This window comes from Doryrhamphus excisus, linkage group LG16 (assembly GCF_037039965.1).
Source record: "Doryrhamphus excisus strain RoL-2023G ecotype Guam linkage group LG16, RoL_Dexc_Guam_v1.1, whole genome shotgun sequence".
NCBI classification, from domain to species: Eukaryota; Metazoa; Chordata; class Actinopteri; order Syngnathiformes; family Syngnathidae; genus Doryrhamphus; species Doryrhamphus excisus.
In genome coordinates this window covers 17,165,852-17,193,775 of record NC_136372.1, presented here as the reverse complement: position 1 = coordinate 17,193,775, position 27,924 = coordinate 17,165,852, and the positions used below count along the sequence as shown (strand labels likewise).

The 27,924-nt window shown below is 42.7% G+C and overlaps 4 protein-coding genes and 1 long non-coding RNA gene across 7 annotated transcripts; 3 read left to right on the top strand and 2 right to left on the bottom strand.

The window, feature by feature from the left end:
• Window positions 1–450: 450 nt before the first annotated feature.
• LOC131103418 (extracellular serine/threonine protein kinase FAM20C-like) lies at window positions 451–9,366 on the top strand. Its single transcript, XM_058049696.2, has 10 exons — window positions 451–933; window positions 2,287–2,465; window positions 4,454–4,532; window positions 4,628–4,720; window positions 6,282–6,397; window positions 6,471–6,651; window positions 7,499–7,608; window positions 7,707–7,788; window positions 8,674–8,733; window positions 8,989–9,366. The coding sequence occupies exons 1-10, from the start codon at window positions 503–505 to the stop codon at window positions 9,227–9,229; spliced, it is 1,572 nt and encodes a 523-aa protein (XP_057905679.2). The 5' UTR covers window positions 451–502; the 3' UTR covers window positions 9,230–9,366.
• Window positions 9,367–9,829: 463 nt separating this feature from the next.
• On the top strand, window positions 9,830–19,559 carry sp100.1 (SP110 nuclear antigen, tandem duplicate 1). Of its 2 annotated transcripts, XM_078797123.1 has the most exons (15): window positions 9,831–10,346; window positions 11,111–11,285; window positions 11,360–11,575; window positions 11,650–11,769; window positions 14,215–14,348; window positions 14,548–14,589; window positions 14,681–14,717; window positions 14,935–15,048; window positions 15,155–15,294; window positions 15,419–15,488; window positions 15,562–15,688; window positions 17,052–17,169; window positions 17,249–17,323; window positions 17,386–17,529; window positions 17,608–19,559. In XM_078797123.1, exons 1-15 carry the CDS (start codon window positions 10,212–10,214, stop codon window positions 17,689–17,691), a joined length of 1,731 nt encoding a protein of 576 aa, XP_078653249.1. In that variant the 5' UTR covers window positions 9,831–10,211; the 3' UTR covers window positions 17,692–19,559. The 2 variants fall into 2 exon arrangements, with proteins under 2 accessions (XP_078653250.1, XP_078653249.1); XM_078797124.1 differs by lacking the exon at window positions 14,935–15,048 and having other exon boundaries at window positions 9,830–10,346.
• Window positions 14,226–23,203, bottom strand: LOC144901847 (uncharacterized). Its single transcript, XR_013629954.1, has 3 exons — window positions 22,416–23,203; window positions 21,428–21,635; window positions 14,226–15,769 (listed from the first exon to the last, which is right to left on the bottom strand). It is a non-coding gene; the product is annotated as an uncharacterized LOC144901847 (long non-coding RNA).
• Window positions 19,595–22,677, top strand: LOC131103067 (uncharacterized). The gene is made up of 3 exons (XM_058048957.2): window positions 19,595–20,126; window positions 21,453–21,745; window positions 21,834–22,677. Exons 1-3 carry the CDS (start codon window positions 19,904–19,906, stop codon window positions 22,581–22,583), a joined length of 1,266 nt encoding a protein of 421 aa, XP_057904940.2. The 5' UTR covers window positions 19,595–19,903; the 3' UTR covers window positions 22,584–22,677.
• A 722-nt stretch (window positions 23,204–23,925) lies between the features above and the next one.
• Window positions 23,926–27,251, bottom strand: ccdc97 (coiled-coil domain containing 97). Of its 2 annotated transcripts, XM_058049361.2 has the most exons (7): window positions 26,702–27,240; window positions 26,456–26,620; window positions 25,806–25,965; window positions 25,647–25,735; window positions 25,399–25,579; window positions 24,368–24,491; window positions 23,926–24,249 (listed from the first exon to the last, which is right to left on the bottom strand). In XM_058049361.2, exons 1-7 carry the CDS (start codon window positions 26,855–26,857, stop codon window positions 24,135–24,137), a joined length of 990 nt encoding a protein of 329 aa, XP_057905344.2. In that variant the 5' UTR covers window positions 26,858–27,240; the 3' UTR covers window positions 23,926–24,134. The 2 variants fall into 2 exon arrangements, with proteins under 2 accessions (XP_057905344.2, XP_078653251.1); XM_078797125.1 differs by having other exon boundaries at window positions 26,456–27,251.
• Window positions 27,252–27,924: the final 673 nt, after the last annotated feature.

Genomic DNA, 27,924 nt, shown 5'->3' with positions numbered 1-27,924 from the left:
TTAAAGCTTTGCTTCTTCCTACTCCTTTTGCACACTGTGAATTGATTATACCATTAAATTATACTGAAAAATATGATTAAAAAATAAATCTCTTTTGTCTTTGCATATATATGGTAATTAGTCAGCATTTTCACAATGTCCTTTCTATACAAATCTAAACAGTACTGTTAGTACGCTGGTCAAGGAATATCACTGGCCACTAACAAGTAGGCGACCTGGGGGCGTTTCATAGCGTTTCTTTAAACTCTGCAACAAATGATACGGCTTTCTGTTCAATAAATCAGCTCTGGCTTGAAGCAATTCCATGATTGGAATGAAATGAATATAAATGAATACTTCACTTGGATGTGAACTGAGGAGACCAAAGCAAGTGACGTCCACGCCCATTAGGAAGCAATAAAAACATCATGATTAGGTTTGAAGTGGGCAAGGCTCAGCAACTCGGCGATACTTTTGATTTGAAAGCATCCCTTATTCTGTTTTTCTTTCTCTATCTTCCAGCATGGTGAGACGGAATCTGGGTCCCTCCACTCGGTCTGTCTATATATGTCTGGCTTGCCTTTCTGTTGCTCTGCACCTCATTCTGGCATTCTTTTGCCTCGCTGTCCTCCAGACGGCTTGCGTCCTTCCCAAGCATCATCCGGTCTCCTCCTCTTCATCTAAACTATCAATAAGTTCTGGGAATGACACATTTCACAAGTTAAATGCGACCAGGTTGCCTGTGGTCATCGGCGCGGAGAAGAAAGTGGTAAATCAAGTCGTCAAGATCGACTCGAAGCTGGAGGCGCTTTACCTGCACCCGCTGTACAACCTGCCAGGACCCGAGTTGCTGGAGGACGACTGGCTGCTCCGGGTGAAGACAAATGAGGACGCAAGGGACACAGACAATGGCGGTGATGACAAGGAGGAAGGCATCGATAGTGACAGTCGGTGGTGAGTGTGGAATGCAATTACTGAAAGTGAAAGACACACAAGCCTTAATGGGGCACTGACCTGTCTGATATTTCAGTCATTCATTCATTTTCTATGTGCCAATCACAGGGCACATATAGACAAACAACCATTCACACTCACATTCATACCTATGGACATGTGGGAGGAAACCGGAGAACCCGGAGAAAACCCACGCATGCACGGGGGAGAACATGCAAACTCCACACAGAGATAGCCAAGGGTGGAATTGAACTCGGGTCTCCTAGCTGTGAGGCCTGCACGTTAACGTTTATGACCTTCCAAATAGACTTTTTAACATTAGAGTCCTCTAGACATAATATAGCATCCCTATAGTCATCTTTGCACTCCGATGACCAAATATAGTAATATTACCGACACCTTTACATTACCGAGAAAACCCACGCATGCACAGGGAGAACATGCAAACTCCACACAGACATGGCTGAGGGTGGAATTGAACTCGGGTCTCCTAGCTGTGAGGCCTGCACGTTAACGTTTATGACCTTCCAAATAGACTTTTTAACATTAGAGTCCTCTAGACATAATATAGCATCCCTATAGTCACCTTTGCACTCCTATGACCAAATATAGTAACATTACCGACACCTTTACATTACCGAGAAAACCCACGCATGCACAGGGAGAACATGCAAACTCCACACAGAAGATGGCCGAGGGTGGAATTGAACTCGGGTCTCCTAGCTGTGAGGCCTGCACGTTAACGTTTATGACCTTCCAAATAGACTTAACATTAGAGCCCTCGGGACATGAAATAGCATCCCTATAGTCACCTTTGCACTCCTATGACCAAAATATATATACTAATAGCTGTACGCTAACCACTCGACCACTGTGCAGCCCATGTGATATTTTAACTCTTCAATGACTGGCTTGGGAATATATACTGTATTGGTATGATGAAATACAATAGAAGAAATGACATAGTCCTACCGTCACATGGCAAGATCCCATTGGTGGGGTGGGGGCTCATGACATTTCTTCAAGGTAGGCGGTTCTTTAAGATTGAACCAATGCTGGTGCCAGGGACTCTGACTGTGGTTAAGCTTGTGTACGACAGTACTACAGTGTACTACAGTATATGTGAGTGTGTCAACAAGGTCTACTATGAGAAGCTAATAGACTGACAATGCATTGAGGTCCTAGACTGACTCTTAAAAGGTGCAAAAAATTCATATGACAGGGCCCTAGGCAAAATAAATCACAGGGGGCCCCTTTGCATAGCAGCTCTGAGATGGAAGTTCAAAGTTTGTCAGCCATGCCCCCCCCCACTGTGTCTGTGTCTCTACCTCACCTTCAATGTCTCTCCTGAAGGCAGAGTGCAAGTCAGGAGGAAGGTTATGACAAAGTCTCTTGGAGCAGCAATGCCGACACGCACCCGCCCTGGCTGCGCTTCCACTTGGGCATCACGCGGTGGCGACTCTACAACAGGAAGGACTCCGCTCTTGCAAAGCTGACTCACTATTTGGCAACGCAACACATTCTTGGAGCAGGTGAGTTAAGAAGTGACAAAGAAGAAACTGACAACTGGAAAATAACAATAACAATAAATCATGAAACAGTCCATAGATTTGTGCCGAGATGGCTCATAAATGTACTCTTATATTTAAAATCACATTGCATCACATTAGGTAAAGTACTGCAAAGTTATCGAGCCATTAGCTTCATTTAGCATGAAACATTTAGTTGTCTTTTCGGGTTAAAAGCAGACAGACATAATTCTGCACTTTTCTGTCGTAGTGCTGCATTGCTCAACAAGCCAAGAATAAATTTAGCAACTGACCTAGCTATTAACCACGACGGTCCCAGTGGTGCTCGCTTCTCATCTAATTATGATAATTCCGTTTCTTCTTGGTTAAACAGAAAAACAAAGTCGCCACCGTGCTGCCTATTTCACTTTGACTCCGATCCTTTTATAGAAAAGGAACAAGGCTGGGAGAGAGCCAGAGGGAAGACAGGGAAATCACTGTTTTGTTTTGTTTTTTTTAACTTAGTGGATAGAGCAAACTGTGCCAAAGTTTACATTCAGAGCAGGGAATACTTTGGAGATTTTTCAGAACAAAAGAGAGACACGAACACGCAAAGTTACACAAGAAAGATGACTGACCCTTACGAGATTAGAGACGTCACACGACACAGTTAGACCTCCATTGAAGTGCATCGTTTTTAGCACCGACAACTCGGAGGTGTTGATGCGGTGTGTTCCCGCCATCACCAGGAGCGCTGACAGAAATACACTACGGTTTTACGTATGACCCTTGATACCTACAAATACACTTGCCCCTCGTTATATTGCGGTTCGAATATCGCTCCCTCACAATATCACCATTTTGCACAAAATAATGAATTCATAAACGATCTGTGTTTGGCAGTTGACCATGGAATATTATGAGTTTTGTTACGAGACATGGCGTTACCTTTCACACCGCATGGAGACTGGCTATTGAACCACAAAATGTCATGGCTGAGATTGAGCAAAAAAAAAAAAAAAAAGTTCTCGCCTCATTCTGTGTGGAAGTGGTAAGTGTTGGGCTTCTTTGTCATTCTTCCTCACTCCGTTTGTCCCCGCGGAGATCCCGTAGCCTGTACAATGTGATGTAAAAATGACTAAAAAAAGTAAAAATGACTGTAGGGGTGTTATCTCATGTCTACAAGGCTCTAATAATGTTAAAAACTATATCTATTCAAATTGAATCCTCATTCATTTCATTTTCGCGGGGTCACTGGGGTGCTGGAGCCTATCCCAGCTGTCTTCGGGCGAGAGGCGGGGTACACCCTGGAATGGTGGCCAGCCAATCACAGGGCACATATAGACAAACAACCATTCACACTCACATTCATACCTATGGACAATATGGATATATAATATATCAATGACAATGATATCCTTGTATGAACAATAAGTATGAACAATAAGTCGTGGCGAATGTGTTCACGGTGTTCAAGATGCCTCCTATGACTAAATACGTGAAGAATCTGGGTGAAGTCATGCAGAGCATCAACAAGCTTGTGTTGTGCTTGCTGGCTTCCGAAACCCTGTTCGCATTTTCAGCATAGTGCAGACTAAATTATATATAGGGATTTGCATTATGCAGATACACTACAAGCTGATTTTTTACACTTTTACACCTAAAACTGCCTGACAGAAAGACCTGCGGAAATCCTGCTGAATTTCTTTTCATCGCGTATTAGAAAGACACAATAAGAAAAAAAACAACCAAAGATTGAAAGTCAAAATGTATATATTTCGATAGACTAAGCATCTTTGTCATTCAAGTCCAAAACAGCCAAGGAAGATTCTTCATTTGAAAATCAGCAAACGTTTCATTTTTACTCAAAGCATCAAATGTTCAATAACGCGTTACCCATGGGAATATGGAATGGAATATTTGCCTACCAGTCGGCTTGTTACGTTTTATTACCGTAAAGTCTACCAACTCAGTCTCCATTTGTAACCCTAATATCATTCGCTCTCTTTCAGTTCAAAAATCCGGAGGTACTCAGCTCAAACTGCTTATATCCTTCCCAAACTACGGACAAGCTCTGCTAAAACCCATGAAGTAAGACCCCCCCCCCCCAAGCATGGATTCGAAACCACATTCGGGCGAATTGACAGTCTGAGGGCAGGAGTGATATGCTTGTGCTTCTTGTGTAGACAGTCCAGAGATGCAGAGACCGACGTGAACCTCTTCTACTTCTCTGACTTTGAAAGACACAACGCGGAGATCTCGGCTTTTCATCTTGACAGGTACCGAGGTCTAAATATGTCGCACCACCTGATGGAAATATTTATCTGTGAGCCTGAAATAATAATCAATAGACATTAAAGTTGTTTTTGCGAACTCTGTATCGGCCTGTTATGGCGAAAAGGGAGTTGAGCCGAAAGGCAAAGTTCTCAATTTACCGATTGAGCTCCGTTCTTATCCTCGCCTATGCTCATTAGCTTTGGGTAGCGACCGAAAGGACAAGATCACAGACAGAGTTTACCCCAAAAGGTGGCTGGGGTCTCCCTGAAGATTGATTGAGTTTTTAAAAACAAATTCCAAGTAGAGGGGGCCGCACGGCGGTCGAGTGGTTAGCACGCAGACCTCACAGATAGGAGACCAGGGTTCAATTCCACCCTCCCTCGGCCATGTCTGTGTAGAGTTTGCATGTTCTCCCCATGTATGCTAGGTTAATTAGCGACTCCAAATTGTCCATAGGTATGAATGTGAGTGTGAATGGTTGTTTGTCTATATGTGCCCTGTGATTGGCTGGCCACCAGTTCAGGTTGTACCCTGCCTCTCGCCCGAAGACAGCTGGGATAGGCTCCAGCACCCCCCGCCACCCTCATGAGGAAAAGCGGTAGAAAATGAATGAATGAATGAATTCCAAGTAGAGGCCACACTGCTAAGTTAAATAAAAGCAAAATAAAACAAGAGTGCTGATCAACATCATTTTTTTTTAAAGGAGAAATACACTTCCAGAGTTGCATGAAATCTTGGATGCGATACCTCACAAGACTTCAGTTCAGAGAAAATGAAATCCGGAAAAGCGGTAGAAAATGAATGAATGAATTCCAAGTAGAGGCCACACTGTTAAGTTAAATAAAAGCAAAATAAAACAAGAATGCTGATCAACGTCAAGATTTTTTTTTTTTAAAGGAGAAATACACTTCCAGAGTTGCATGAAATCTTGGATGCAACCTCACAAGACTTCAGTTCAGAAAAAATCAAATCCATTTTGTACGAGGCTTGCGTTGGCTTTTCTGCCATTAATTTACTACACAGATTTTACTACAGTTTTCACTGCTCATGAACTAGCATGAATCATCCAGTAGGCTGGAGGTGGATGAAGGTGTATAATTACTCAGCGTTTATGTCAGAGGAGCTTTTGTATTTGTCGCACTTAGCATTCACTATGTGTAGCGCCCCACGATTCATAGCGCCTGCCATTTTACATAAGGGGGCGCATTCTGGGAAAGCACGCAAATGACGGCGTGGAGCACGAGCAAGCGGGTGGCGGAGTGGGAGGGAGAAAGAGACGAGTAACTGATGTTGCAATGACTGACAGCATGCAGCAATTCACCAACTTGCCTGTCGATCCCTGGTGGTGTCATGATACAGCTGCTGCCTTTTTTTTCCCAAAACTAAATATCTGCTTCGGGGCCCAATGATGTGTAGCAGTATTTATGTCACACCTATAACTCAAAAACTATTGGGGTATATTCGGGTATGACCGCCACCTACAGGGCGCCATCATTTGGCTCTTGATGGAGGGCCTGTGCTTTACAGAACACTCTTGATCCCTAACGCTCTCATCTCTCCCAGACTGCTGGGCTTCAATAGAATCCCTCCGGTGGTCGGTCGTCTCATCAACATCACCAGAGAGATCAGAGAGATTACCACGGACCGCAAGTTATCTCGTACCTTCTTTACTTCCCCTGGTGTGCAACCGTGTGTCTTCTTACACTGAAGCAAAAAAAACAATCACCAACATGTCTCTTTACCTCCCTCTAGCGGGGAATGTGTGTTTCTACGGCCAGTGTGAGTACTACTGCTCAACAGAACACCCGCTGTGCGGCCAGCCACACTCGCTGGAGGCGTCCTTGGCCGCCATGCTACCCGACCTCAGCCTCGCTCCTCGCAGGTCATGGAGGTCACCGTGGAGACGATCCTACAGTCGCACCAAGTTGGCGCAGTGAGAACCGGAGATGATTATTTTCCATTTGAAGCTGTCAATAATAACAACGGACATTTCAAAGTGGGGGGGTGTAAAAAAAAAAAAAAAAAAACTTAATGGAAGGCATAACAGCTTGAGAAAAAAAAACATTTTTCAAACCTGCTAAAATAAATCAAAGGCAAAATAAATGAATAAATTATGATATGATATTTAAAATGTACAATATTACATGAATACTGTAAATTGTGATGATAAAGTTGTACCAGTAGGTATGAGAAGAAAGTTGAAAAAAAGTTGAAAAAATAGCAGAAATGGACAACTTTTACGAGAATAAAGTCAAAATATTGTAAAAAAATAATAATAATAAATAAAATAAAAAATATAAAAAATTAAAAAAGTGTATTGCAACAAGAAAAAAAATTACAAGAATAAACTGATAATATTAAAATAGTGCGATTATATATGATTTTTTAAATTGTACTATTATGACCAACAAACATTTTTTGAATATTTAGTTGGGGGAAAGTTGTAATATTATGGCAATAAAGAAAGAAAATTTACAGTGATGAGTTATGAAGAAAGTTGAAAAAATTTGGAAAATTAAAAAAAATACAAAAATGGGGGCGGGGGAGAAAAGTGCAAAGTCAATACTAATAATGGGCTTTGCATTTTTTTTTTAAAAATATATAAACACTAACACCATCAAAGTCCAAAAGTCAGCTGGGATAGGCTCCAGCATACCCCCGCGAAACTGTTTGGACACCCCTGACATACACAATACCAACCGTAGCACGTATTGTTGCTGTATTCCCGAGGGAAATTCATGTTCATGCGTGTCTAATTTTGACTCTTTTGTTGTGGCCAGGTGGGAGAAAGACCCAGCTTATTGTGACACGGTCAAACAAACGCCTCCTTATAACCACGGCACCAGACTGGTGGATGTTATCGACATGGCCATATTGGACTTCCTCATGAGTCAGTCTCAATTTAAAGGGAGGCTTTGGAACCATCAACCGTTCTATGCACATAATAAGTGTCACTCACCACAAGCAAAAATATTTTTCTATTCAAAGGCAACATGGATAGACATCACTATGAAACGTTTGAGAAATTCGGCAATGACACTTTCCTGCTTCATCTGGATAATGGACGAGCGTGAGTGCCATCATTTGTAGATCAGCTTAGCATGAGGATGATGAAAGTGGAAGCAACAACAAAAGGCCCTGTTCATGTCGTTGTTAAGCACCTTTGGATCAACACATTTTAAGCAGATCACAACGCTTTGTCTCATCTCAGGTAGCCAAAACACACACATTGGATGATTTATTTAAGGTCTTTACATAACGTCAAGACACTGCATTTTCAAAAGATTACGCCGCATGAAATATCGGAAGGTATAACAATATTATGGACAAAGGAACTAGTCGTCCCTCGTTTGTCACGGTTAATTTGTTCCAGACAAGCATGATAAGTACATTTCCGCAATGTAGGATTCCTTATTTGACCTATATATTGTTTTTTTAACATTATTAGAGCTCTCTAAACACAAAATAGCACCCCTACAATCAACTTTACACTTGTGTTCTGCAATTCAGTGGACATTAGAAGAGAAAATTAGACAAATAAGATATAATATAGACTCATACACACCCCAGTGTTGCCAGATCCGCTTATTATAAGCACCTTTGGGCTTGTATTGTGTAAAGTAGCTTGCAAATTCCCAGGTTCCCAAGGCTTGTTACGCTCATGACGCTTAGCTTGTGCTTTGTTTCATTTGATAACCTCATATAATAATAATTACTTATGTATTAGTTAGCATTCTGAATGCTGAATATATTTTAGAATTTAGCCATTTTAATGCATTGCAGAAGCTTCATTTAGGCCCCAAAAAAGTTGCTTTCATTTGCATATTTTGGACTAATAACAAGCCAGAGTGAACCGCAAACTAAATGAAAATATTTGGAAAAACTGTGATCCAGTGAAGCCCTTAAAGTCAACAACTTTTTGCATGAATTAAATATTTTTGGTCATATTTTGCAGGTTTGGACGTCACTCTCAAGATGAGATATCCATTCTAGCTCCTTTGCAGCAGTGCTGCAGGTAATGTGCACGTTTAAATGTATATTTAAAAAAAGCATGGGGAAGTGATTATAAAAAAAATGGTATTGGGACATCTGAAATGCACATAGAAGGAAAATATTAAATATATAGAATAAATAATTAAGAATGAGCTGGAAATAAGTCCTACACATGGATTGTGGGTTATTTTTTATTTAGGAGCAGACCACATGCCGTCTAAATGCAAGTCTAAAGTGTGTTTTTATGTGACTATTTACTGTCCACCTACCTTTCCAGGATCCGTCGCTCCACCCTCCTCCGCTTACGCCTCTTGTCCCTTCCGGACTTCCGCCTGAGCGATGTCATGAGGGAATCTCTGGCCCAAGATCCTTTGGCAGCCGTGGCGCCCTTACTCGCTGAGCCACACCTGAATGCTTTGGATCGACGCCTGGGAACCGTCTTGCAAGTGGTGAAGATCTGTCAAGAGGAACATGATGATGTTGTTTTTAATGACTTGGGAGCATATAAGGGAGAATAGAGAATAAAGTCAAAATATTGTAAAATATTGTAATAAAAAAATTACAAGAATAAACTGATAATATTATAGAGGAAAAATAGTGTAATTTCATAAGATTTTTAAAAAGTTGTACTATTATGACAAATTTTTGGGATATTTAGGTGGGTGAAAGTTAAGTCAAAGGCAAAATGAATGCATTTATTACTCCTACAGTGAGAGTAAAAAAAGTGTTTAAAATGTACAATATTACATGAATACTGTAAATTATGATGATAAAGTTGTACCTGTAGGTATGGGGATGGGAGGAAAAGTTACATAAATAAAGTTGAAAAAATAGCAAAAATTGACAACTTTTACAAGAATAAAGTCAAAATAAAATAAAAATAAAAAAGTGTATTGCAACAAGAACAAAAAATAATATTATGGAGGAAAAATTGTGTAATTTTATATGATTTTTAAAAAGTTGTATTATTATGACAAACAAACATTTTTGGAATATTTAGTTGGGGGGAAATTGTAATATTATGGCAATATAACAGCATGTACAAATATATATGTATGTATTTCAGACGATAGGCATTTCTATCAAAGCACAATGCTGACCCCTACCGGCGAAGACGGGAAGCGCAAGTCCACTGTCCTCCATTCCAAAGTTTAGTTGTTTAGTTGTCCACTCGTCCACCAGTTTATGGCAGTCAACTACGACGACACGTCAACATGGTGGCGCTATCCCGCTTTAATGGCTTAACTTGTAGATAACAAACGTTTCAGTGGCACCGCTTTAAACCGTGTGGAGTGGTACTTTCACTTTCGTCGGTGACTCTTAGTGGGCAGTTGTTTCTAAAGTCCTGCCTCTCGGCGCCATTTTACATTTTTTCTGAAAGAGGCGGGAATGTGTTTGTTTGAAGGAAGCTGACCACCGTGACAGACTCTCTCAACTTTAGCGTGTTTTTGGCGACTATCGGTTCTGAAGTAGGTTCGCAGGTTCGAGTTTTACCGCATAATGGAGTTACCAGCAGACGAAGAACTGCTACGGTTCTTTCACTGTTCAAAGACCGAAATGTCGTGCATGGAAAACCCGCACACGTTCGTACGACAACTCAGGGATCACAATCTGCTACCGGAAGAGTCCTACAAGGTGAGCCGGAAGTACCGTTTTAGAAAAAAAACACGGAGATTTCGTCTGTTTATCCGCTAATATTTCCACAGTTCGTGGATTTAGTAGTTATAGTGTGTATTTAAACCTTTACTTTAACGATAGCCATCGATTTAGAGCAAACATTATCTATTATTTGAACCTGTTAGAGTCAAACATCAGTCGGGTGGCTTCTGCAAACAAACAAATTAGGAAAACATTAGCTCCCCCTTGTGTTTGGCAGAGGTACTTTAAGGATGATAGTGAGACAAAGATTAGATGATTTGTCAGCCTTATATAGTATTAAAAGTATGAAATCAAGTAGAGAGGATTTATTATTGGAAATATTATTAAAATAGGAAAGGAGTGGAGCATATAGAGTTTATTAGTGAGTGTGTTAGAAAAATACAGAGGGCGGTGATAAGGTATTTAAAGGACACAGGACTGTATAAAATAATATAGATTAGTAAAATAATATTACAATTATCATTATATAATATTAGAATATTTATTAACATTATTATTAGTAGTAATATATATCTGTACTACTCACCCGAACATAAAGTAAGTAAAATGCCCATAGATACATATTCTGGTACAGTAGGTGGCGGTATGCACCTTTTAAAGTCAACTTTGCAACCCGCCATTAAACCAAAAGAAGAAGAAGAAGAAGATTAGATGACATCTGTGATGGTAGAACAATTGTCAACAATACGCTTGAATGTGTGCCTGTTAATTAACTAATATCTATTTAATTATGTGTGCAGAAAGTGATCCGCATAAAGAGCAAAGAGGCCTTAAAGAAAGGCCTCTATGAAGTTCTGGACCGGTTGGAGAGAGAGCGCTCGCAGTCCATCAAGATGTTCTGGAGGTGTGTCTTCAAGGAGACTATCTTAAATCAGTACCCCACCTTGCAACAGCTGCGCAGCAGCCTGCTGGATGGTAGGACTCCTCGACTATAACGGCGTCCTTAAATATTTCGTCTTATTCAATCGTGTGTCTGTTGACTCCATCAGGATCCTTCCATTTGGACGCAGAGATCAGAGAGGAACAAGAGGACACAAATGGCGGTAAAAGGAAGGAGCCATCAGAAGATGAGAACGCAGAAATCCCAATGACGGCGAAGAAGAAGAAATTGAAAAACGTGAGCCAGTGCGATGACGAGGCGAAGCAAAGCGAACTTCCTTCACAATCATCAGCGCAAAAGAAACGTTCCAAGAAAATATGCTTCTGTGAGTCATGGCTGACTACCTGCAATTGGAGTTTTTTTTTTTCGTATTGACGTGTCTTCTTTTTGTGTTTCCAGCCCCGCTGGTGAAAACGGGAGAAGAGAAGGATTTTTGGGCATGGCCTATCTATAAGTCCAACCTTCCTGTGACCTGTGGGACCCTGAAGGGGTCATTGAACAGAGATAAGCTAAGCAAAGGTAAACTAACAATACAAGTCTTTTCTGGTTTATCGTGGTTAATCAATGCTGGACCCCGGCATGATAAGTACATTTCTGCAAAGTAGGATTCATTATTTATAACTGGAATATTTATATTATATTATTTATATTTAATTTTGACTAAATAGCCACTGCAGGAAGTACATTAGTAATGCTAATGTGTGAGACTGTAGTATGTTGTATTTATGTCTTGAATGTCTTATTTCATCTTATGGCAACTGTATTCGGTGACTGTAAAGGTGCCTATAGGGTTGCTATTTCATGCCTAGAGGGCTCTGATGTAAAAAAAAATTATTAAAAAAAAAGAAAATATATATATACAGCGGGGAAAATAAGTATTGAACACGTCAACATTTCTCTCAAAAAACATATTTCTAATCGAGCTATTGACATGAAATTTTCACCAGATGTCGGCATCAACCCAAGTAATGCACACATACAAAGAAATCCAAACATTTATGTCCATAAATTAAGTTATGTGTAATAAAGTGAAATGGCACAGGGAATAAGTATTGAACACATGAAGAAAAGGAGGGGTAAAAAGGTCTGGAATGCCAAGAAAGCAGCTGGAGTTTGTCAGTATTTAGAAGGTTAACCTGTCCCCTATTAGTGCAAAGTAATATCGGCTGGTTTAGTCCTGATTAATGCCTTTTAAAAAGGTTTCTCACCAGCAAGGTGTTAGACAAGAAACATTGCATGATGGGTAAAAGCAAAGAGCTGTCCAAAGACCTACGCAGCCTTATTGTTGCAAAACACACTGAAGGCATTGGTTACAGGCGCATTTCTAAACTTCTGAAAGTTCCAGTGAGTACCATTGGGGCCATCATCCGGAAGTGGAAAGAACACGGCATTACCATAAACCAGCCACGGCCAGGTGCTCCTCGCAAGATTTCAGACAGAGGAGTCAAAACAATCATCAGAAGGGTTCTCCAACAGCCCAGGACCACTCGTGGAGAGCTTCAGAAAAACCTGGAATCAGCAGGTACCGTTGTTTCAAAGAAAACAATAAGTAATGCACTCAACCGCCATGGCCTCCATGCACGCACACCACGCAAGACTCCATTTTTGAAGAGGAAGCATGTTGAAGCTCGTTTGGAGTTTGCGACACAACATTTGGATAAACCCATGACATTCTGGGAGAACATACTCTGGTCAGATGAGACCAAAATTGAACTCTTCGGATGTCATAAGACACAACATGTTTGGAGGAAAAATGGCACTGCACATCACCCCCAAAACACCATACCAACAGTCAAGTTTGGAGGTGGGAGCATCATGGCGTGGGGCTGTTTTTCAGCATGTGGTACTGGTAGACTTCATATCATTGAAGGAATAATGACTGGAGAAAAGTATCGAGACATTCTTGATCAGAATCTGCTGTCATCTGCCAGGCTGCTGAAGATGAAAAGAGGGTGGATCTTTCAGCAAGACAACAATCCCAAGCACACAGCTTGGAAAAAGAAAATAAAGCTGCTAGAATGGCCCAGTCAATCACCAGACTTGAATCCAATTGAAAATCTTTGGAAAGAACTGAAGATCCGGGTTCACAGAAGAGACCCCCGGAACCTTGAAGATTTGAAGGCAGTTTGTGTGGATGAATGGGCCAAAATCACACCTGAGCAATGTATTCGACTGGTTTCTCCATACAGGAGGCGTCTTGAGGCTGTAATCACCAACAAAGGTTTTTGCACTAAGTATTAAATAAATTTCAGTACGCGTGTTCAATACTTATTCCCTGTGCCATTTCACTTTATTACACATAACTTAATTTATGGACATAAATGTTTGGATTTCTTTGTATGTGTGCATTACTTGGGTTGATGCCGACATCTGGTGAAAATTTCATGTCAATAGCTCGATTAGAAATATGTTTTTTGAGAGAAATGTTGACGTGTTCAATACTTATTTTCCCCGCTGTACATTTTATTTAAAAAATATATATATATATATATTATTTTAAAATATATACATTTTTATAAAAAAAAAATATAAATATATATTTATAATATAATATATTTTTTATTAAATATATATATATATATTTTTTTCTTCTCTGGGTACTCCAGTTTCCTCCCACATTCCAAAACATGCTAGGTTAATTGGAGACTCCAAATTGTCCATAGGTATGAATGTGAGTGTGAATGGTTGTTTGTCTATATGTGCCCTGTGATTGGCTGGCCACCAGTCCAGGGTGTACCCCGCCTCTCGCCTGAAGACAGCTGGGATAGGCTCCAGCACCCCTCGCGACTCTCGTGAGGAAAAGCGGTAGAAAATGACTGAATGAATATATAGAAGCTCTTAAATAGGTTTTCTATACTACAACTATGGAAATATTACATTTAATCCTACTTAGGAGAAATTCACTTATCACGATCGAGCCTTGAACCAATTTATCACAATCAACGCCATGTTTTAATATTTCAGGGGAGCCGTGCATTCTGGTGAAGAAACAGTGGGTCACGCCCAGTGAATTTGAAGGTCTCGGTGAGAAGAAGAGCGCCAAGAACTGGAAGATGAGCATTCGATGTATGGACACACCCCTGGGAAAGCTCATTGAGGTTTGTTGAATATTATGTTCAATTATTGTTGGTTGCCAACATGATGATGATGATGATGATGCTAAATACGTTACAGTGTCGGTCGGTGACAATTATCATGATCAGAGATTGTGCATGCAACATGTTGAGTGGACATGCTACACCTACCGTTTGTTGTCAAACTCCGTTTTCATGTTTGTTTCTGTGGAATCCACCGCAGGCAGGACATCTGCAATGTGTCAACTTCAGAGGAGTACACAAGGTTGGAATCCACCGCATTTCAATGAATTGATTTACTTTGGACATACTTTTATGTCTGGCTTAACTAATGATCACTTTTCTTTTTGTTATAGGCCAAGAAATCGCTGTTCAGCACAGAAAACATCAAAGGTTTGTTGTTTAATTAAGCGGGAAACATCCAATACATTATTAGTAGTTCATCTTGAAAATCTAATTAGTTCAGTTGATGTTTGCTAAATACAAGGATTCTTGTATAGCGCTTCTTCCAGCCATACGCTGCACGAGACGGACATGGCGAGCTCATTAGCATTAAAGCTACAGCTACACAATACACTATTAAAGACATAACTCCCATTATGTTCCTCAGATTCCCACCGAGAGGTCGATCCAGGAGCGCAGCCCGAGCAGAACAACAACTCTGTGTTCAACGTGACATGCGGGGAACTCACCGGCAAATTACACAAAAAACGATTCGCATCAGGTCGGTCTTCGATGAACTCACGATCGCGCGCGGCCGGAAATGTCGGCAAACATCTCGTGTCGGATGTGCACCTGCAAGAAAAAAAAAAAAATTCTCTCGCCAACAGGAACTAGCGGGCGGTGTATTCGCACCGACACAAGCTGGATGAGTCCGGTGAACTTTGTGAAGGAGGCGTTGGGTGAGGAGAACACATCTTGGAAGAAATACATCCTGTTCCAAGGCGACCCACTCGGTGTTCTAATAGAGGTAAATACCTGCTCTTGGTGTGTTTTTGCTAGTAAAATGTGAAGGAACCTACCGATATTCTGACTTCATAATTGTACTATTTACTGTTGCCGTGGTGATAAGGACACATTGTGGCCTATTTCAGGACAATACCTTGAGGATCCACTCGCTGTTATGTACTTGCAGGCTGTGCAGTCCAACTGATAGCGACCAGGTAGGACTGTTTCAGGGGGGAAAAACTTCTGTGATGATTTTTTTATTTCAAGCGGCGCTCTTCCGTTTCTTGCTAGGAGCAGAAAAACGACGATGAGTGCTGTGTGTGTAAAAATGAAGGAAACCTGGTGGTGTGTGACAACTGTCCGCTTTCTTTCCACCCCACGTGTCACCTGCCTCGTGTCGACGACGCTATTTTGAGGTGATCGCAATCAGTCACACTTAGATTCTGTATCGGTTTCGGTGTATTTTTTTGTAGGTTTCCGCATCCAAATGTCTGAACCTGGAACACATAAAAAAAAAAATACAACATAAGTTCTATTTGTGGCGGCACGGCGGTCGAGTGGTTAGCGCGCCGACCTCACAGCTAGGAGACCCGAGTTCAATCCCACCCTCGGCCTTCTCTGTGTGGAGTTTGCATGTTCTCCCCGTGCATGCGTGGGTTTTCTCTCACATTCCAAAAACATGCTAGGTTAATTAGCGACTCCAAATTGTCCATAGGTATGAATGTGAGTGTGAATGGTTGTTTGTCTATATGTGCCCTGTGATTGGCTGGCGACCAGTCCAGGTTGTACCTGGCCTCTCGCCCGAGAGACAGCTGGGATAGGCTCCAGCACCCCCGCGACCCTTGTGAGGATAAGCGGTAGAAAATGAATGAATGAATGAGTTCTCCTCCTATTTTGTGTGGAAGTGGTCACTTTTTGGCTTCTTACTTTGTCTTTCCCCACTCTTGGCCATCTCTGTGTGGAGTTTGCATGTTCTCCCCGTGCATGCGTGGGTTTTCTACGGGTACTCCGGTTTCCTCCCACATTCCAAAAACATGCTAGGTTAATTAGCCACTTCAAATTGTTCATAGGTATGAATGTGAGTGTGAATGGTTGTTTGTCTATATGTGCCCTGTGATTGGCTGGCCACCAGTCCAGGGTGTACCCCGCCTCTCGCCGAAGACAGCTGGGATAGGCTCCAGCACCCCCCTTGTGAGGATAAGCGGTAGAAAATGAATGAATGAGTTCTCCTCATATTTTGTGTGGAAGTGGTAACTTTTTGGCTTCTTACTTTGTCTGTCCCCACTCTTGGCCATCTCTGTGTGGAGTTTGCATGTTCTCCCCGTGCATGCGTGGGTTTTCTCCGGGTACTCCGGTTTCCTCCCACATTCCAAAAACATGCTAGGTTAATTAGCGACTCCAAATTGTCCATAGGTATGAATGTGAGTGTGAATGGTTGTTTGTCTATATGTGCCCTGTGATTGGCTGGCCACCAGTCCAAGGTGTACCCCGCCTCTTGCCTGCAGAAGACAGCTGGGATAGGCTCCAGCACCCCCGCGACCCTTGTGAGGATAAGCGGTAGAAAATGAATAAATTAATGAGTTCTCCTATTTTGTGTGGAAGTGGTAACTTTTTGGCTTCTTACTTTGTCTTTCCCCACTCTTGGCCATCTCTGTGTGGAGTTTGCATGTTCTCCCCGTGCCTGAAGAAGACAGCTGGGATAGGCTCCAGCACCCCCGCGACCCTTGTGAGGAAAAAGCAGTAGAAAATGAATGAATGATGTTCTGTTTGTGCATGCAGTAATCCAAGACCATGGGATTGTACCTTCTGCGTCTTCAAAAGGGCTCAAGAGTGGCGTTATTCGGACGTACTGGAAAGCAACGCAGTACTGTCCGACCAAATATCCAAACACATGCCGGTGAGATCACTGCAACTGTTATCGAGTTCCCATCCCCCATCACCTGGTTCTGATTTTCCTCCGTCTTCTCCCCACACAGGAGTGCCAGTACCTCCTCTTGTGTCTCTTTAGCGCCGACGATGATCAATGCTTTGCGACGAACCCATCTTCCTACGTAAGACCCTTACGCTGCTCTTCTCATGTACGACTTTGCGTCTAAAATCTCGACGCTGACAGGTGAAGGACTACGCCGCGGTGGTCAAGACGCCCATGTGGTTGTGCGAAATCGCAGACAGACTCGAGAAGAAACGCTACCGTCTCGTCGGCGACTTTGTGTCTGACGTCCAGCTCATTTTCTCGAACTGTGCTTTGTATAACAAGGTGAGAAGCCATATCCGCGCTCACATGTACATTATTTATATATTCATAACCAAGCTGTGTTCTCCCCCCGTCTTGCAGAATAACCCCGATTTCATCAACATGGGCTCCAAACTAAAAAAGTTGTTTGATGATGAATTTAAGAACGCTTTCAACATCTGTTAGGATGGACTGACTATATTTGTATGAAATATTTACAAAGATAATGATTTCTTTATTGTGATGTGCAACCGCTATGGATGCTACAATTTTATGTTTGTTTTGTTACCCTCAACATTTCTCCGTTTTAATTCAATCATTTTCTAGCGCTTTTTCCTCACAAGGGTCACGGGGGGTTGCTGGAGCCTATCCCAGCTGTCTTCGGACACCTATGGACAATTTGGAGTCGCTAATTAACCTAGCATGCATGTTGTTGCAATAATTTTACTTTATTTTAGTTTTATTGTGTGCGAGATTCATTGTTGTACGCCCCCCCAAGTGCACATTCATTCATTTTCTACCGCTTATCCTCACGAGGGTCGCGGGGGGTGCTGGAGCCTATCCCAGCTGTCTTGGGGCGAGAGGCGGGGTACACCCTGGACTGGTGGCCAGCCAATCACAGGGCACATATAGACAAACAACCATTCACACTCACATTCATACTTATGGACAATTTGGAGTCGCTAATTAACCTAGCATGTTTTTGGAATGTAGAAAAGAAGATGCAAACTCCACACAGAGATGGCCGAGGGTGGAATTGAACCCTGGTCTCCTCGCTGTGAGGCCTGCACGTTAACGTTTATGACCTTCCAAAAAGACTTTTTAACATTAGAGCCCTCCTGACATGATATAGCATCCCTATAGTCACCTTTACACTTCTCTGAGAAAATATAGTAACATTACCTTTACATTACCTGGGGTCGAGGGTGGAATTGAACCCTGGTCTCCTAGCTGTGAGGCCTGCACGTTAACGTTTATGACCTTCCAAATTGACTTTTTAACATTAGAGCCCTCCTGACATGAAATAGCATCCCTATAGTCACCTTTACACTTCTCTGAGCAAATATAGTAACATTACCTTTACATTACCTGGGGTCGAGGGTGGAATTGAACCCTGGTCTCCTAGCTGTGAGGCCTGCACGTTAACGTTTATGACCTTCCAAATAGACTTTTTAATATTAGAGCCCTCCTGACATGAAATAGCATCCCTATAGTCACCTTTACACTTCTCTGAGCAAATATAGTAACATTACCTTTACATTACCTGGGGTCGAGGGTGGAATTGAACCCTGGTCTCCTAGCTGTGAGGCCTGCACGTTAACGTTTATGACCTTCCAAATAGACTTTTTAACATTAGAGCCCTCCTGACATGAAATAGCATCCCTATAGTCACCTTTACACTTCTCTGAGCAAATATAGTAACATTACCTTTACATTACCTGGGGTCGAGGGTGGAATTGAACCCTGGTCTCCTAGCTGTGAGGCCTGCACGTTAACGTTCATGACCTTCCAAATGGACTTTTTAACATTAGAGCCCTCCTGACATGAAATAGCATCCCTATAGTCACCTTTACACTTCTCTGACCAAATATAGTAACATTACCGACACCTTTACATTACCTGGGGTCGAGGGTGGAATTGAACCCGGGTCTCCAAGCTGTGAGGTCTGCGTGCTAACCACTCGCCCACCGTGCCACCTTCTCTGTTTTGTCTAAAATATTGACTCGCTTTTTTTGTTTTCTCATGATGAATCATTTCATATTCTATGTATTTTTAAGTACAGGTTGTTTTTACATTTTTATTACTAATATTACTCATATCAATATGTCATTTTTTTCTTGTCATTGTTCCTTTCAGTGCCATTTTTGTTTACTTTTGTACTGATGTAAACGTTACTTCCATAGTTGTAGGTTTTAAGGATCAAAAAAGTGTGTGTATTTTACTACAATGCATTGTTAAATTATGATGAAATTTAATGTATTTATATGTGATGCCACAGTAAAATCTTGTGCAATATTATTTTACTGAACCTTTGACTATGGATGGTGTTTTAACTGCGCTTAGATTTCACCAAATGCAGCACTGCCGTGTGGGGGTGCTGTTGGTGACGTCACATCGTCCGCAACGAGGCACTGTTGAGAAACTGCGCAGCCGCTATGCGCATCCGCCAGCTTGTGGGCAGCTCAGCCATTGCTGTTCCCCTTCAACGCAGACACACACACACACACACACATACAGTCACACAGTTCAGTGTGTTCATCACACACGCGTGGAGGAATCATCGAGGAAAATTTACCGAATCCACGGAGATCCGCCATCTCTAAACTTTCCCCGGATTTCAACGCCTGCGCAGCCCCCCCCCCCCCTCCCATCCTTGGGTGTGTATGTGCATGTCTGCATGTGTGTGTCCGCCATGGAAGCCACCGGTCTCCAAGCAGGCGGCTGCGACACCGCAACCGTGCACGTGAAAAGGGAGGAGGGCGAGGAAAAGCAATATGCGCTGGTTTTGGGCAGCCGGCACTCGCCTGCGCCCTGCAGCGATCCCGCATGCAGTGGGGGGGAAGAGCCGGGAGATCCATCACAGCTGCATACAACCAACACAGCTACTCCTGAGCTGCTGCGTGAGTGCTCACTCTGATTTTTATTTGCAACACGATGCTTTTCACCCGATGCGACTATGCATGTGAGCCACCAGATGGCGCTGTTATGCATTATGCATTAATGCATAATGTATCATTGTATTTTTGGAGAACTGTACATAACCCCGAGATTAACATTTGAATATAATAGTGGGCGTGGTTGGAATATACCATGTTGTCATTGGCTATATGAAAATATACTTTCATTCCATTTAGGAACAAGTGTTTTTCCCGAACTCGTGGGCGTGACCCGGAAATAGAAGGCAATCACTTCTAGATTGCTGCTTGCACGTGCACGTGTTGCTAGGCAGAATTTGTGACCTCCAAAATATTTAATGAGCTAAACCATTGGTTCTCAAACTTGGGTTTTTGTTTTTAAAAAATTAATGCACAAAATGATATTTGCCGGCCATCTCTGTGCGGAGTTTGCATGTTCTCCCCGTGCATGCGTGGGTTTTCTCCGGGTACTCCGATTTCCTCCCACATTCCAAAAAAACATGCTAGGTTAATTAGCGACTCCAAATTGTCCATAGGTATGAATGTGAGTGTGAATGGTTGTTTGTCTATATGTGCCCTGTGATTGGCTGGCCACCAGTCCAGGGTGTACCCCGCCTCTCACCCCGAAAAAGACAGCTGGGATAGGCTCCAGCACCCCCGCAACCCTTGTGAGGATAAGCGGTAGAAAATGAATGAATGAGTTCTCCTATTTAGTGTGGAAGTGGTAACATTTTGGCTTCTTATTTTGTCTTTCCCCACCCTCGGCCATCTCTGTGTGGAGTTTGCATGTTCTCCCCGTGCATGCGTGGGTTTTCTCCCGGTACTCCGATTTCCTCCCACATTCCAAAAAAACATGCTAGGTTAATTAGCGACTCCAAATTGTCCATAGGTATGAATGTGAGTGTGAATGGTTGTTTGTCTATATGTGCCCTGTGATTGGCTGGCCACCAGTCCAGGGTGTACCCCGCCTCTCGCCCTGAAGAAAACAGCTGGGATAGACTCCAGCACCCCCCGCAACCCTTGTGAGGATAAGCGGTAGAAAATCAATAAATGAGTTCTCCTCCTATTTTGTGTGGAAGTGGTAACATTTTGGCTTCTTATTTTGTCTTTCCCCTTTCCCCAGCTGGGATAGGCTCCAGCACACCCCGCGACCCTCATTAGGAAAAAGCGGTAGAAAATGAATGAATGAATTATATTTGCCTAATGGGCTAGCAGGCTCTGCTAATGCATATATAACGCATAATACGACTTTATTATTAAATATTAGTCATATACTTTAATAATACCTGTCCCCGGTGTGTCGCTCCCCAGCCCCAGCGATGCCATCTGCTCCTCCGGAGAAGACTCTCGCCCTCGGTTCCGATTTCTCCTCCAAAGCCGTGTTGTGTCTGATCGAGGCCGTCGGTCGCCGCTGGGGCCTTTACGAGACGCGGGAACGCTCGCAGCTGTTCCAGAGCGTCCAGGAGGAGTTAGCCGCCAAAGGCCACATACTTCCTGTGGAGAGGATCCGACGCAAGTGGAATAATTTGATTGTGACGTACAAAAGGGTGAAAGACCGCAGCCGGGAGACGGGCCAAGCCAAGACGTCGTGGGAGTTCTTTAATGTGAGTGTGGCGGTCCGAAAGTTAAAAATTAACGGAATTTATGAAATTCAATAACCACTGTATGATTTCTGTATTCCCTGTCTTGTAGCTCATGGATGCCACGCTTTGCGACACGGTCGGTTCTTACATCAGCAACAAACGTAGCAAAGGAGGCGGCGCCGTCCCCGCGCAGGTCACGCCTAAACTACACATCCCGCCGCCGACCACCATCATCCACCCTAACGGGAACTTCTCCACGCCTGTTCATGTCGAACCAGGTCTCAAGGCTCAGTCCGCTCCCGGCGGGAGCAACAGTGACGCCGTCGGGACTATTCGCCAAACAGAGAGCCCGGACCTAAAACCCTTGATGGTACTTAATAGTGACATTGTTACCAGCAGCCTTCATCTGGCCTCCACCGATCCACCTCCGTCTTTTATCTCCTCGTCTTGTTTCACACACCCTGCCTCCCCCTCGCTTGGGTCTGATCTGAATCTGAACCCCCCCCGTAAAGCTCTATCATTCCCGACGGATGTCATGTGCTTTCGTCGCGGCCACAACCTCGCTTCCAATTTCCCTTCCACGTCCTCCGTTTCCACCTCGGCAGAGCCCAAAGTCAAGAAAGCCAACGAGGACCACATGAGCGCCCCCTTCTACCGGGAGATTTTTAAGAAAAGGGAGGAGCAGACTCACCTGGATGGCGTCGCTCACGGCCGCGTGGAGGCCAGAGAAAAACGACGTGAGAGAAGAGAAGTGCGGATGGCGAAGTCCCTGTGCCGGATCGCCACGGCTCTGGAGCTGCTCTCGTCCAAGCAGGACACCGTCATCGCTCTCCTGCAGAGGCTGGCTGATAAAAAGTGAAGGACGAGGACATTATTTGAGTGACAGCTGTCTTCTAAAATTACTATGCTATGTTTACTAAAGATTATTACTACCCAAGCTCTCTAGTTGATTGTTTTTAACCAACACTAGAGGTGACTCGTTCGTTTCTTTTGACTCGACTCACTAAAAAGAGTCGGTTCTTTCGGCTCATCAGATTTTTTTTTCATTCATTCATTTTCTACCGCTTTTCCTCACGAGAGTCATGGGTATGCTGGAGCCTATCCCAGCTGTCTTCGGGCAAGAGGTGGGGGTACACAAACAACCATTCACACTCACATTCATACCTATGGACAATTTGGAGTCGCCAATTAACCTAGCATGCATGTTGTTGGAATAATTTTACTTTATTTTAGTTTTATTGTGTGCGAGATTCATTGTTGTACGTCCCCCCCAAGTGCACATTGATTCATTCATTTTCTAATGCTTATCCTCACAAGGGTCATGGGTATGCCGGAGCCTATCCCAGCTGTCTTCGGTACACCCCGGAGTGGTGGCCAGCCAATCACAGGGCACATATAGACAAACAACCATTCACACTCACATTCATACCTATGGACAATTTGGAGTCGCTAATTAACCTAGCATGTTTTTGGAATGTGGGAGGATTTTTTTTTTTGTCACTTAAATTGATTTCTTACCAAAACAACTGTAAATTTTATTTCTAATGTAAATACATAATTCTACAGTAATCCCTTGCCACTTTGAATTATGTGGCTTCACTCACGGTTTTTCAAAAATATATTAATAATTCGTTTTGTGGTTGAATATGGCTTATTATTAGTAAAAAATATGCTTTTTACTTTTTTTTGGCCCAAATAAATGAACTAAAATACAAATATAAGGCATCCAGAAGACACATTCAAAAAAGCTGTGATGATACAGTATGTAGTATTCGACACTGGTCACTAGGTGTCAGTAATGTTACTGGAATGCTCAGTGAGAAAAAAAAGCACCAGATTTGAGTGCCCAACAACAAGCTTTTATGGCAGGGTTTGAATGATCTCACAACAGGCGCAATGATCGCCAACATGGGCTTCTGTTGCCGCCGTTAGCAACACCAAGCTAAAAGTCAAGTCTGAATCCCTGATGTCATTTCCTGTTCAACACTGGGACACATTTACAGCAACACACACAAACACAGGTCTGAAATTTTGTACTTTATGTTATTTCTTCGACTATATTGAGTAATATTAATGGAAATATTAATGGAAAGCTGATGTTTAAAAGGTATTAAGAAGGTTGGAAACAGGTTTTCTGGAATCGTAAATTCACTTATCAGGGTCTGATAAGTCGGTTATCACAGGAAATAATCATACATAAGTCCAAAAACTGTATTTATTACTAACTATAGCAATGAATACTGAAAAGTACACCTAACACCTTACCAGATGCGTCTCTCCTCTCCCAGGCCACTGTTGTGTGTGTGTGTGAGTGACAGGAAGAAAAGCTCTTACCCACTTTGACTCATCTTTTCCCAGACCTTTTTCTTGGTTTTATATTAGGGGAAATACGGTATTTCAAATGCAGTCACTATTCAGTCATAATGTCTTCATCTTCTTCCTCGTCGTCTTCGTCAAAGTACTTTTCCTCTGCGTCTCTGTTGACAATATCGAGGTTGTCGAAGTCCGGGTTCTCGTCCACCTCGCTGTCACGGAGACACACAAGCACAGAGGAACATGTAACCTCCACGTTTCAAAGCATGCATGATGGGACTTAGAAGATAACTCAAATGATGTAACTCGAATGTAGGAGCGAAAGCCGACCTGTAGTTGAAATCCTTGTCTTTGCCGTCGAGGAAGCGCTGGTGCATCTGACTGATGAACTCCTCCCGTAGGAGAGCCTTCTCTTCAGACGTCGGCTCCCAAGTCTGCTCCTGGACTCTGTCATCTTCAGCAGGAACATCAAATGACACATTCATTCATTCATTTTCTACCGCTTTTCCTCACGAGGGTCGCAGGGGGTGCTGGAGCCTATCCCAGCTGTCTTCAGGCGAGAGGCGGGGTACACCCTGGACTGGTGGCCAGCCAATCACAGGGCACATATAGACAAACAACCATTCACACTCACATTCATACCTATGGACAATTTGGAGTCGCCAATTAACCTCGCATGCATGTTGTTGGAATAATTTTACTTTATTTTAGTTTTATTGTGTGAGAGATTCATTGTTGTACGCCCACCCCCCAAGTGCACATTCATTCATTCATTCATTTTCAAACAACCTTTCACACTCACATTCATACCTATGGACAATTTGGAGTCGCTAATTAACCTAGCATGCATGTTGTTGGAATAATTTTACTTTATTTTAGTTTTATTGTGTGAGAGATTCATTGTTGTACGCCCACCCCCCAAGTGCACATTCATTCATTCATTCATTTTCAAACAACCATTCACACTCACATTCATACCTATGGACAATTTGGAGTCGCCAATTAACCTCGCATGCATGTTGTTGGAATAATTTTACTTTATTTTAGTTTTATTGTGTGCGAGATTCATTGTTGTATATCCCCCCAAGTGCACATTCATTCATTCATTCATTTTCAAACAACCATTCACACTCACATTCATACCTATGGACAATTTGTAGTCGCTAATTAACCTAGCATGTTTTTGGAATGTGGGAGGAAACCAGAGTACCCGGAGAAAACCCACGCATGCACGGGGAGAACATGCAAACTCCACACAGAGATGGCCGAGGGTGGAATTGAACCCTTGTCTCCTAGCTGTGAGGTCTGCATACAAAATAAAAAAAAATTAAAAATCCAACTAAATCGCCACCGTTACTTGCCTTCATCATCCTCGTCCTCATCCTCCTCCCGTGCACCATCCTCTCTCTCTTGCTCCTCCTGTAAACGACCTTGGATGAGACGCTCTTGGTAGGAGTTGAGGAGGAGGTGAGCGAGCCCGCCGGACGCCTCGGTTCCCCCCTGTGCACTATCCAACATAGCCCCTTGGGAGCGCTCTAGCACCTGAAATGAGGAACTAAGATGGAAAACCACATCATGAAGAAGGAGCATGACTTCCAAGTATTCCTACCTCCTCGTCGGTGAGGTACTGTCCAATGTAATGTTCATACAGCAGCGGTTCCCTCATCCGCATCTCTTCTTCACTGAAATATTCACCCTCTAAGAAAACAGTGAAGACTTTAGACTGGTGTTGTACATTTGAAAATAATTAAAAAAAAGACACCTGTACCTTTCTGCAAGGCCCTGAGAGCAGCATAGCGCTGGTTTCTAACTCGCTTTTTATCAGTGCTTCCTGCAGCTCGCCTATGGATCACTTTGCTGTAGTGTTGAGCCCGCGGGTCGGCGCTGACGTGGGCAAAGGATCGCAGATGCTCCGGTTTCAGGTAGCTCTGGAAAAGCAAAGAAAAAGAAAAATACATTATTTTAATATGACTAATTCACACCGGATTTCCAGTTAATTCCCGTACGGAATGGGGATTCCAACTGACAAAATAGCAATATTCTTTACAGAATAATTACTTTATTCATCAATTAATCTAAATCTCGGGCGGCATGGCGGTCTAGTGGTTATCGCGCAAACCTCACAGCTAGGAGACCAGGGTTCAATTCCACCCTCGGCCACCTCTGTGTGGAGTTTGCATGTTCTCCCCGTGCATGCGTGGGTTTTCTCTCCGGGTAATGTAAAAGTGTCGGTAATGTTACTATATTTGGTCATAGAAGTGTAAAGGTGACTATAGGGATGCTATTTCATGTCAGGAGGGCTCTAATGTTAAGAAGTCCATTTGGAAGGTCATAAACATTAACATGCAGGCCTCATTTATTCCTTTATTATTCTGCTGCCAACCTTAGAAGGATGTTTATATGATTGATGCTACTTACATGGTATCGCTCCAGGAAGACCAGAGGTTTGCTCCTGTACTGGTGCAGGAGCTCTTTTTTACGCTCTTCTGGTGTCAGTTCAGCTTCTCCCATCTGCTGACTCTTCACTTGGCTTCCGCTCACAACCACAGCATCCAATAAGGCGGTGATATCAGCAGGAACATTCTGAAACAAATGCGTTAAAAAAAACATCAGTGACGCGAGTATACTATGGCCGAGGACCCATTTTACAAAGTCAAAGCTCACCTGGGTGTCTTCCAGCGGCTCCTGGTGAAGGATGGTGGGAAGACGGAGCTTTATCTCTACCGGTTTTTCAGGTGTTGTACTTCGGTCGTCCTTCGGATCAGATCTATCCGACGTATTCGGTTGTATTTTAACGCGAGGTTCGAGCTCACCCCACATTGCTTATGTATTTCTAACGCTAATTTTGTCACCCTTTGTTGTGCTACTTTTTAATCAGAGACGCGTATAGGAGTGGCTTGTATCCAAATTGATAAAACAGCCACAGTAACAGATGTAAGCGAACTTTATCATTTAACTTACAAGTTGCTAGCTTTCCTGCTAGCATGATGGTGCGCCGCCATATTGGTCCGTCACTATTTTCGTTCCTCCACTTCCTACGGACACGCTACGTATATCTGCCCTCTGCTGGAAGGTTTCCGGAAATGAACATTCACTAACAACATTTACAATGTAATTATTTATATTATTACTTGTTGAAGTATTTTTATATTGCATAAACATGATTTATTAGTGGTTGACCAATCTCGTTTTAATATAGCCACAGTAGCAGAGGTAAGCGAAGTTTATCATTTAACTCACAAAGTTGCTACACTTCCTGCTAGCATGATGGTGCGCCGCCATATTAGTCCGTCACTATTTTTGTTCCCCCGCTTCCTACGGATACGCTACGTATATCTGCCCTCTGCTGGAAGGTTTCCGGAAATGAACATTCACTAACAACATTTACAATGTAATTATTTATATTATTACTTGTTGAAGTATTTTTATATTGCATAAACATGATTTATTAGTGGTTGACCAATCTCGTTTTAATATAGCCACAGTAGCAGAGGTAAGCGAAGTTTATCATTTAACTCACAAAGTTGCTACACTTCCTGCTAGCATGATGGTGCGCCGCCATATTGGTCCGTCACTATTTTCGTTCCTCCACTTCCTACGGACACGCTACGTATATCTGCCCTCTGCTGGAAGGTTTCCGGAAATGAACATTCACTAACAACATTTACAATGTAATCACTTATATTATTACTTGTTGAAGTATTTTTATATTGCATAAACATGATTTATTAGTGGTTGACCAATCTCGTTTTAATATAGCCACAGTAGCAGAGGTAAGCGAAGTTTATCATTTAACTCACAAAGTTGCTACACTTCCTGCTAGCATGATGGTGCGCCGCCATATTAGTCCGTCACTATTTTTGTTCCCCCGCGTCCTACGGATACGC